The sequence below is a fragment of the Haplochromis burtoni genome, unplaced genomic scaffold, assembly GCF_018398535.1.
Source record: "Haplochromis burtoni strain Fernald_Lab_line unplaced genomic scaffold, NCSU_Asbu1 Contig_347, whole genome shotgun sequence".
Classification (NCBI taxonomy): domain Eukaryota; kingdom Metazoa; phylum Chordata; class Actinopteri; order Cichliformes; family Cichlidae; genus Haplochromis; species Haplochromis burtoni.
The window spans coordinates 396,530-407,752 of NW_024582708.1; the positions used below are offsets into that span (position 1 = coordinate 396,530).

Genomic DNA, 11,223 nt, shown 5'->3' on the forward strand with positions numbered 1-11,223 from the left:
CCCCCCCCATATAATAACTTGATTACTAATTCCACTTTCTATTTGCCAGTTTTCTGTGGGTCATGTTTTAGGTACTAATAAACTATGAGTATGAGACATGGTTTACTGTAACAATGTTACTGTTGATTTATGTATTTATCTAAAAACTTACTACAAAAACATGAACAGCATTGTTCGGAAGAACTTGTTAAAGAGAGCAATGTGAAATGCTTAGGGGAAGACGTTGGACCCCTTGTGTGTATCTCAGTATGAAATTACAAGTAAAGTGAGCATGTATCTGAAAATAAAAGAGAATGAAGATTCTGTACCTGCAGCAGGATGCAACAGATATCCAGGTGAGTCTCCAGAGCTTGATCAAGACCCCAGTTTCCAGAGGTCAGAGGAGTGATGACTAGCTCTTCCTCAGAAGCCGAGTGGCTGCCTTGAGAGAGAATTCCATGACTCCTCAGCGTGCTCTGCTGGAAAGAACTGATGCTAATGGGAAAAGAAAGTATGCATAGATCAGGCTTTTTGCAGGTCGCTGCGGACTAAAGTTTCTGTCTCTGAACTCACCCACTGTCCTTCAGTCTCAGGCTTCCCAAACAAGAGGCGTCATCATCTCCGTTCAGGTCGTTTGACAGAAAGTCAAAGCTACCCAGCACCTCCTCAACAGCCAGAGTCTCCTCTGATGATGAGCTTCTCAGCAGTGATAGGTCGTTCTGGTAAGACATGAGGAAAGAGAAGGTTCACTCACAGCATGTGTGTTTACAGGCGTTTCTACAGTTTTTGTATAAATACACACAGCTACCTTCAGTATGGTGGCTAGATGCAGTATCTGGTGCTCCAATGCTCTCAGCTCCTTGTCAGCACAGCTCTGATCCTGTAATATTTTCTCCAGCTCTGCAATAATGGCTCCCAGTCTGAGCGCCTGGGCATGACGTTGGACCCCGCTCACAGCCAGCCTCGGAGCAGCTGCTGCAGGGGAGGTTTGTGGTGCAGCTGGGGTTTGAGAAGGTGGTGTTGGCAAGGCTGTGACAGAGTATTCCTCACAATCTGTGGAGTCCTGGGACAAAGAAGGAAAAACTGAGTTTAAAAATGAGAAGACCAGACGAAAGAGACACAAGGTGACAAAACCGAGCTGTGACAGCGAGAGAAGAAAAGAAGAAGAAAAGAGAGAAGCTGGAAAATAACACAGACAAGCAGAAAGGAGATGACAAAAGCTGAAAAATGAAAAGGCCACATGAAATGAGATAAAACTGCAAAAAGCGACCACAAAAATGCTTCATAATGTCTTATTGAAGGTTGAATAAATACATTTTTTCACCTCAATGAAAAACATGCAGTCAAGCACTTAGATGCACTCAGTTCTTTGTCTTCTTTTAAGAAAACTGGTCAAAATTTGTCTGACTCTGAAATATCTTTAACTCTAATTTGTTACAATTAGTTGCTAAAGCGAAACAACAGTAAATCAATTGTCTTGTCTTTGCATTTAATGTTTTGTGCCGTTTCTCAGGGGTTCCCACAGTGTTCACGCCACCACTCGTGTATCATTCTTATATACAATTACAAAACACAGCAGCAAATCCAATTGTGACAAATCATCACTGAAACCGACACTGAAAGTACAGTCATTGTTAGATAGGATATATTAATAGGTTATTTTTAAAAGTGAAAACAACCCCCCTCAAGCCCACATTTAAATAGAACTCTGGAACAAGTAGAAAGCTAGGTCAAGGACATCAAAACAACAGGTACAGCTGCTTTTTTGACTTTTAATTATCGTTTACCATTGCAGTGTGAAAGTGACTGTCAGCAAAGTGTTTCTATGACCCGAGTGTGGGCTCTTTACCTGCCCAGTGACTGTGTCCTGACTTGGGGCTACGCTGTGGGTCTCAGGCTCTGCTTCTCCACATGTGTTCTTTCTCAGGATGTCTGGAGTGCTCGACCTGCATTAAAGGTAAAAACATTATTATTACTGTCCAGAAGTACTGTGCTAGTCTGTTTGTTCCTCTTCCACTGGCCAAGTTTAAGGCGTCTTTGCATCAAGCTACTGGGCTGGTACGGTCATAATTCGTCCTCTGTTCTGACTTTCACCTGTGATTGTTAAAATGGATTTTTGCCATTCTTATGACACCAGAATAGATAACGAACAGATAAACAACAGGAAGGTTCCTGTTTTAGGCTCTTTTAGGAGTACCTCTTGTCATTGTTAATCATTGTCATTGTTAACTTTACATTTGAAGCTTTAACAAGTATTATCAATAAAGAAAGTATTGACTCAAAAAAGAAATTCATCTCAAATTGTGGGGTTTTGCATCTTTTAAAAAGCTGTTTTTTCCCCCTTGTAAGTTAAATATTGTATCCTGTATTGTAACTTTGCTTACCACAAAGCTTTAAGCTTAGATATATCTTGTTGTTGTACTTCCTGCCTTTGCTCCGTTTCCTCCTCACCTTCTGGTTGTCTCACAATCATTATATATCATTTTTCCCTCCATCTCAGTTACATGCTGTTTCACTCCTGTAGTTGTGGCCTGTATTCCTTGAATTGCTTTTCACATGTAACCAATTCTTTGCTTCTGGGAACCAATAAAAACATATTTAAACATAGTATTCTCTTGAGTGAATCCTCACCTCTGTAAGGTCATAAGGGAGTCTGTTTTACTTTCTTCTGGTAAGGATGGACTCTCTAACACAACTCCCCATTCCTCCTTCTCCTCGTCTACCTTCTTGTCCACCCTCTTCTTTGTCTCCGACTCCTCTGTTGAGATCTCCAGGGATTCTTCCTCTCCGAGTGACAGCTGAGTCCGACTTCCTCCCAGACTGGTGTCTCGACTCGGGCTGAAAGGGTAGCTGTGAGCCCTTGAGAGACTGTGGACAGTTGACCAGAAAGCAGTCTTGACTAAAATAATTATGCTGGATAATTCCCACCACATTCAAATAAAACGGTGTAATAAAGCCAGAATGGTTGCACTAACTTCTTACGCTTATTACTTACATCTGAAATAAGGTTTCTTATTCTGTACAGCAACAATCCAAAAATGCTACTAAACACTGCTTTATAGCTGATGAATACAAAACAGTTAATATTCCTAACACGTATTGTCTCTGTAGCCACTGTGCTCCCTTCATTTGAACCCTTTTAACTTCACACGTCACACCTCGGGGTGTATGGGCTCTGAGGACTGTGGCTTGATGCGATAGAGGTGTTTGAAGGGTTGGAGAGGTAGCTGAGCAGAGACATTCCTCCTCTGTTGGGATGACTTTTGGGCACCAGAGATGGAAGAGAACCTTCCTGATCCCGCAGCTCACGCACCATAGACTGAAAAAAGTAATAGGATAAACAGTCTGAGTGTGCTATGAATTTGAGTTATTTACATAAAAATGTAAGAAAAACTTAGGATATACTTCATTGGTAATATCACAATAAACAAATTTGGCAATATAACAAAACGGGGAATAAAAACAGAACTGAATGAAAAGGTTGATGCTGAATCCTGCTACCAGTACATGTGCTTTGCATTAATAAAACCCCTGAGTGCGTGCATGTGTGTGCACACATACGTACAATAAAGTATTTCTCAGTGAAGGAGGGGGTGCTCGGTGCCGTCCAGCTGTACACTGAACTCTTTCTGCTGGACACTGACTGCTTGTTTCCAGACAGCGGCCTCAGCTTCTCAGTGCCGTCAAATGGACTGCAGGTGTTAGCACACAGAAGGTTATACACTGCACAACAAACTGTATGATATGCACTGCATAAACATATGTTTTTATCTATTTGGTATTAAACTGGTCGTGATCATTAGCCGTCTGTTCAATGAGTTACTTTTCAGAGTTTTGCAACGTTTTATGCTGTTGTGGGCTTTTTGGTTACCTTTCCTCACATTTAGAAGCATTTCACAAAGTGAAGCGCTAACTGCTTCTGTAATTTTCATGGCCTGTTTTATTAGTGGGTGGTTTCCTCAAAAAGTGCAGTGCTTCTCAAGTTGATATGATAATATGCTAAAGCTATAATTCTGACTTGTATTTTACTAAAAACGTAATCATTAACAATCAAAAAGATGTGATAAAAAAAAGTGATTTGGAGCATGAATGTTTTTTATTTTAAAAAACATTCGACTTGCTAAAAATCGTTTTTCTTAATCTGAGCTTTCAGTGAATCATTTTCTTTCCATCTTTTTGTATTTGCTGAACTCATTTTGTCACATTATTACATTTTATATGCATAAGAGAAACGAAGGGAAAGCAGTGAAATGTTACGTATCTTTTAGCTTAACAGAGGTGCATAGTGGGCGTATGTGTGCGTATGGCCACGGCAGCCTTTTGTTTGTGTGCGAGTGTGTGTCTGGCAGCCTTGTACAGCTTTGTGTGATTTTTCCATCTCTCCAGGGGGAGGATCTGTGAAACATCCTCCACCTGGCCCCTCTAAAGCCTGAAATGTGATCTGTCATGGTGCAAGGGCACAGCGGAGTGCGTCTGCGTGTGTTACTGTGTATGTGTGTGTGAGTAAAATGTTCATTCTGTATTCAATCAGCTGCTCAGCAACAGCTGGCTCAGGTTAGAGGTGCGGCAGAGACTGAGAATGAAGAAAACAGCAGCTACAGCTTCAGCAGGACGAGTGGATGTGAATCTGTAACATCATTTGTTGTTGCCTGCTTTGTTCTATTTGATATTTTCTCTGGTTTTACAGCTGTGAGCATCTGGAAAAGTAATTATTAAAAAAAAAGTCTGAAATTAAAAAAAAGAAAGAAAGGAAGAAATTACTTTGGCTGAGAAATAAATGGAAAAAACATGACTTGTTATCCAGTAGTAAAATCTGTCATCTCTTCATTCCACCTTTCACTGAAAAAAGGAACGTTTCTGATGCGGTTGCGTGGACCAGCTGCACTTATCATTCATGTGTCTCATGGAACATGATATCTACACCAGCAGCAGGACAAAAAGTGGAGCCATGATGGAGAGGTCAGGACAAAAGTTCAGCTAAAACTTTAATATTTTTTATGTTGCAGATTAAAATTCCTCAATCTGTCATCCAATTATTCTCATTTCCTTTTTGGAATTTTGGTTATTCCCACTTCACCCTTTATCACAGCAGAGGAAATACCAGCATTTCAGAGTTGTCATCATCGTCATCACCTCATCGGTTAGTTTCAAATCAGATCTTTATCTTGTTTTCATGTGTGTGTGTAAGAAGTCTGCGTTCGTACTTCCAGGTCACTTCCAGCTGCAGTTTGATGGTTCCCAACTCCGTGATGTCCACCAACATCACCTGAGGCCTTGCCACAAAGAAGTCTGCGCTTGCACACGTTACCATGCCAACCAGCAGCCAGCTCAAACCCTTTGCTTCCGTCACCTAAAACAAAGGATGCCATTGGTTAAAGATACAGGGAGTGCAGAATTATTAGGCAAATGAGTATTTTGTCCACATCATCCTCTTCATGCATGTTGTCTTACTCCAAGCTGTATAGGCTCGAAAGCCTACTACCAATTAAGCATATTAGGTGATGTGCATCTCTGTAATGAGAAGGGGTGTGGTCTAATGACATCAACACCCTATATCAGGTGTGCATAATTATTAGGCAACGTCCTTTCCTTTGGCAAAATGGGTCAAAAGAAGGACTTGACAGGCTCAGAAAAGTCAAAAATAGTGAGATATCTTGCAGAGGGATGCAGCAGTCTCAAAATTGCAAAGCTTCTGAAGCGTGATCATCGAACAATCAAGCGTTTCATTCAAAATAGTCAACAGGGTCGCAAGAAGCGTGTGGAAAAACCAAGGCGCAAAATAACTGCCCATGAACTGAGAAAAGTCAAGCGTGCAGCTGCCAAGATGCCACTTGCCACATTGACGAGAGTCAAGTGTGCCGGCCACTTCACATTTGCCATATTGAGCTGCAACATCACTGGAGTGCCCAAAAGCACAAGGTGTGCAATACTCAGAGACATGGCCAAGGTAAGAAAGGCTGAAAGACACCACCACTGAACAAGACACACAAGCTGAAACGTCAAGACTGGGCCAAGAAATATCTCAAGACTGGTTTTTCTAAGGTTTTATGGACTGATGAAATGAGAGTGAGTCTTGATGGGCCAGATGGATGGGCCCGTGGCTGGATTGGTAAAGGGCAGAGAGCTCCAGTCCGACTCAGACGCCAGCAAGGTGGAGGTGGAGTCTCAGCCTCGACGCGCAGGTGAGGTGATTGGTTTGGCTGGTATCATCAAAGATGAGCTTGTGGGGCCTTTTCGGGTTGAGGATGGAGTCAAGCTCAACTCCCAGTCCTACTGCCAGTTTCTGGAAGACACCTTCTTCAAGCAGTGGTACAGGAAGAAGTCTGCATCCTTCAAGAAAAACATGATTTTCATGCAGGACAATGCTCCATCACACGCGTCCAAGTACTCCACAGCGTGGCTGGCAAGAAAGGGTATAAAAGAAGAAAAACTAATGACATGGCCTCCTTGTTCACCTGATCTGAACCCCATTGAGAACCTGTGGTCCATCATCAAATGTGAGATTTACAAGGAGGGAAACAGTACACCTCTCTGAACAGTGTCTGGGAGGCTGTGGTTGCTGCTGCACGCAATGTTGATGGTGAACAGATCAAAACACTGACAGAATCCATGGATGGCAGGCTTTTGAGTGTCCTTGCAAAGAAAGGTGGCTATATTGGTCGCTGATTTGTTTTTGTTTTGTTTTTGAATGTCAGAAATGTATATTTGTGAATGTGGAGATGTTATATTGGTGTTCACTGGTAAAAATAAATAATTGAAATGGGTATATATTTGTTTTTTGTTAAGTTGCCTAATAATTATGCACAGTAATAGTCACCAATGTACTTACACACACACAGATATCCCCCTAAAATAGCTAAAACTAAAAACAAACTAAAAACTACTTCCAAAAACATTCAGCTTTGATATTAATGAGTTTTTTGGGTTCATTGAGAACATGGTTGTTGTTCAATAATAAAATTATTCCTCAAAAATACAACTTGCCTAATAATTCTGCACTCCCTGTATACACACAGAAAGTTTTTTTCCCTACACAAACAGTAAAACAAACACAGAGAGGAAAGAAATTACAGCCCAAAGAAATACAGGTCACTGTAATAGCAAAATTCCTAAAAGGACAAAAAAGATGAAGTATTCAAATTTCTGGAATAAAAATACGCAATAGGTGTTTACACTGCCGTACACCTGCAGACATGTCCGATTACCTTTATCTCAAAGTTGTGGTGAATGTGTGGGAGGAAGACCATCTCCTCCTCATCCCATGACTGACTATCATCTGATTCAATCCTCCCTCTGATCTTCCATCGCTGGCGGCCCAGTCGTACTAACACCTGTCAATGTGACATCATTAAGACACGACGTCATCATCCAGAAACCATAAAACACCAACCAAAGTCAGTAATTTTGGTCTAAGAGTCCAAAGGTTCAGTTCACAGTTTGTCTGTTTTTCCTGACAGTGCAGGTAGTTTGTGGAGGATTTATAACAAATTTGGCACGTTATAGTTTGAAATGTTAATTTAAATACAAGTACAAATAAAAATACAAATACAAAGTACAAACAAACAAAAAGAACCTAAGTGATAGTTGTTGCATTTCAGATTAAATTGATTAAGTCTTCATGGCATTATTTTTAAAATGTTTGCTTTATTTTTTCCATTTCTTAAACTTTTGCACAGCAAAAATAAATGAACTTATAAAGAGAGATCTTATTTAATTTTTTTTAAGTTTTTTTTAAAAGAAATGTCCAAAAGTCTTTAAAATTAATCTTTTTCTATTATATAATAATATATATTATATTAAAATTAAATATATTAAATTATTATTATTATATATATAAATATAATATATATTATATTATATATAATATATTTAATATTATATTATTAAATATATATATATTTTATATATATATATATTTTTTTTAGTACTTTGGGGGACTCCAAAGTAACATTTCTGGATGAGATCCAGAAGTTGTTGTAAAAAAAAAAAATTAATTATGTTGACATTATTGTTGGTTGGTGTTAGAAAAACAAAACATCCCCCCAGGGCAGAGATTCAGATTTCAAAATGATTCAATTCTATCTATCATCAACAATAAAAGAACTTGCTGTACACTTAAAATGTAAATATTAAAAGCTTGATTGAAAGGACGAGACAATAGATGGTGTTTCTTTCACTTGTCCTGCACATTAAGTTATTTGCATGCAAATGCTGAAAATTCTTGGTTTTTAAATAGAAAATCCAACCTCGTACTGGTCTCCTGGACAAAGTCGAGCGAAGCCGATGAGACCTGCAAGTGAAAGCAGACGTTAGATGTCTGGGAGATAGTGTGTCACTGATAACCTGTAAATTGCTCAGGGCTCTGAAGGCAGCATGTGTGCGTGTGTGTGTGTGTTCGCACCCTTCATTTTAATGTGTAGCTCTCCTAGCAGGATTTCTAACTCTCCTTCCATTGTTGACATGTCCTGCAGAGAAGTGAACACACAGAGAAAAAAAAAAAAAGATCTTCTCTAACAGTTCTTTGTCTATTTTCTCAGAAGATTGCATGACTCACGGTTCATCAGGTTATGGTTCAGCTTTCCCAGTCATCCACTCTCTGAAACCTGGTCTAGCTGTTTTAGCTCCTTAGCTGCCTTACCTTTTGATTTGCTGTTCCTCACAAACAGAAGGTTTGACTGTGCTCACAGCGCGCAGGAAACGACCATTTTAAGGATAGCCAATATTTATTTCGGCAATAAAAGCCAAAAGCAAATCCCTTTAAAATCTTTGGAAAGGTTTATGCACTTCATTACTAAGAAATAACCATCAGCAATCCCCAGAATTTTTTTACTCTTAACATCTAACACAGGTGATCCGTCCAGAGGTAAAAATGTCTCATTTCTTTTTTTTTTTTTTCCCAATTTCTTTTAAAGAGATCTCAATAAAGTTGACACACTTTGCAACATGCAAACAGAACACCATAAATGTTCTGGTTCTTGTACAGCACTTTTCTGTTCTACTGGAGCAGTCAAAGCGTTTTATACAACATGCCTCATTCACACCTGTTCATTCAATCACTTTTTCACACTCCATTGAACGCATCACAGAGCAACTTGGCGTTCAGTATCTCGCCCAGGGATGCTTTTGCTGCAGATTGGAGCAGCCAGGAATCAAACTACTAACTGATTAGTAGAGGACCTGCACTACCTCCTGAGCTTAAGCCAGCCGAACACTATGTAGCGCAATATTTAATACATGATGAAAAATACAATTTAATGTAGGCATGCATGCATGCATGCAAATGAATTTTCTTATATAAATAAATATAATAATTACATTAAATGTTATTGTCATCTGTGTCTCCATCTGTCTAGCTTCCATTTATTAACTATTAACCACAGTTACAGTAGCAATGAATTATGTCTAAATAATAAAAACAACTATAATTTAACTTAAGGGAAGAAACAAACTGTAAAAGAACAGTGACCCCAGTAAACAACAGTGTGCTCATTTAATGATTTATTCTGGCTCTCTCTCTATGGAAACCTTTAAAGGATTATTATGCTTTTGCATTTTAATGCTGACTTTCTGGCTAAGAGCTGGACTTCACCACAAAGAAGAGCAGATGAAGCAGCATGTGTCGAGCAGACTTTTGTCATCTGTGTGGGCTGAAACTGCAGGAGGTCGCATAGCACCTCCTGCAGTTTCAAAACTGAGGACCAAAGTGGTCAATTTATCAGTAGTGAAGACTTTTTAACATCATTCCTAATATAGATGCATGCCTGCCCATATTAAATATGGTCAGTTTTAAATAATGAGGCCAGCATATATACAAGTAACATGCAACAGATCGTTTACCAGATCTCCATTTATTATGGTCACATTGTTTCTCATGTGTCTGTCTGATTGCACGGTGGGCACGTTTGGATGTTTAAAAGCTGATCAAATGAAGGAAAACCCCAATCACCACAATCCAAACATAACAAGAAATAAAATGTTTATGTGATGCCTACACAATCTCACTAATTTAATTTACTATTGTGGTACGCTGCCAAAGAGGCTTCTTTAGAATTGAAAAGAAAAAAAAAAAAGAGTTAGTATTGTGCCAGCATTTTTAGTTCTTGATTTGACTTGAAAAGTGAAGTTACACAGCCTTAACTTCACTCTTATTTTATTATGGAAACAAGAAAACAGTGACCTGCATGCAAGCATTAATTACAAGCGTGCAGTTTCAGCTTCAGTTTATCATTTAACTCCTTCAATCCACTTAAACTTCAGTCTGTTTTCTTAATCTTAAGACAAACACCCAGATTTTTGCAATTGTAATAAAACAACACTTTAATCTTTCCTATGGGAAGTTGACTTCATCCTTAAAAACTGGCTTTCTTCTCACTCTGTCAAAACCTTATATGCCAGGACAGTAGAAACTGTGTGTGCAGAAGAACAATTCTCCAGTGGCTGCTGATATTAAAAAGAAAGAACAAAACAAAACAAAAGCTCTTCTACGGAGTTTCTGTTCACCTGCGAAAATCACAATGGCAAATGCAGTAAAATGGTTTGTGATGCTGTGGTGCCCTTAATACCTACAGAAAAGTATCTTGTTACATCTGAAAACTGTATTTATTATCTCAGCCTCTACTATCAGAGAACACATGAGAACATTTAACCCAAGAAATTTACATGTTGTGCTAACTGTATTTTGAAATTGACTCCTAAGCACAAGAAGTTCTGAATCATCCCAGAAGTGGGAATGATTGTTATTTTAATAATCTCGTTGTTGTTGTTTTTATTGTATTTGACTTAATTAGGCATCTGTTCCTATAATACCCCCAAATTTAAGTAAGCATGCGAATGATGATGATTATTGGAGAAAAGAACATCAGTGGCCTAAGATTCTCAGTAAACGAGGTTATTCAAGCTTTGTAGGATTAAGTCAAGGTGAGCTTTAAGTTATCACCTCTCATCCAAGTAGAGTGTTCAGTTCTGAAAAACCTCTTAGCAGAGGTCAGAGATTTTAACTTTAAAGAAACTTCAGACTCTGAACATCTTTTGTTGAGTGCAGGTCAAATAGAAGGAGAAGTAAGAACGTATATGCTGGACAGTACATAGGCATGCATGCAACCGTGTATACAAACAAGTGATGAGCACACCATTCATATATAAGTTCATCTTTATAAGATCTGGTGTGTGTGTGTGTGTGTGTGTGTGTGTGTGTGTGTGTGTGTGTGTGTGTGTGTGTGTGTGTGTGTGTGTGTGTGTGTGTGT

At 39.0% G+C, this 11,223-nt stretch overlaps 1 protein-coding gene across 6 annotated transcripts in view; it reads right to left on the reverse strand.

The window, feature by feature from the left end:
* The window catches only part of ripor3 (RIPOR family member 3), a 57,343-nt gene that overhangs the window by 8,981 nt on the left and 37,139 nt on the right, over positions 1 to 11,223 (reverse strand). For 5 of the 6 annotated variants that reach the window (XM_042228758.1, XM_042228761.1, XM_042228759.1 and 2 more), the window contains 11 exons: positions 8,381 to 8,444; positions 8,226 to 8,269; positions 7,185 to 7,310; positions 5,184 to 5,329; positions 3,545 to 3,671; positions 3,138 to 3,298; positions 2,611 to 2,847; positions 1,829 to 1,925; positions 788 to 1,042; positions 553 to 698; positions 309 to 474 (listed from right to left, as the gene is read on the reverse strand). In XM_042228758.1, coding sequence (XP_042084692.1) covers positions 309 to 474; positions 553 to 698; positions 788 to 1,042; positions 1,829 to 1,925; positions 2,611 to 2,847; positions 3,138 to 3,298; positions 3,545 to 3,671; positions 5,184 to 5,329; positions 7,185 to 7,310; positions 8,226 to 8,269; positions 8,381 to 8,444 — 1,569 coding nt within the window. The remainder of the gene's footprint in view (positions 1 to 308; positions 475 to 552; positions 699 to 787; positions 1,043 to 1,828; positions 1,926 to 2,610; positions 2,848 to 3,137; positions 3,299 to 3,544; positions 3,672 to 5,183; positions 5,330 to 7,184; positions 7,311 to 8,225; positions 8,270 to 8,380; positions 8,445 to 11,223) is intronic. The other variant, XM_042228762.1, reaches the window with a different exon arrangement.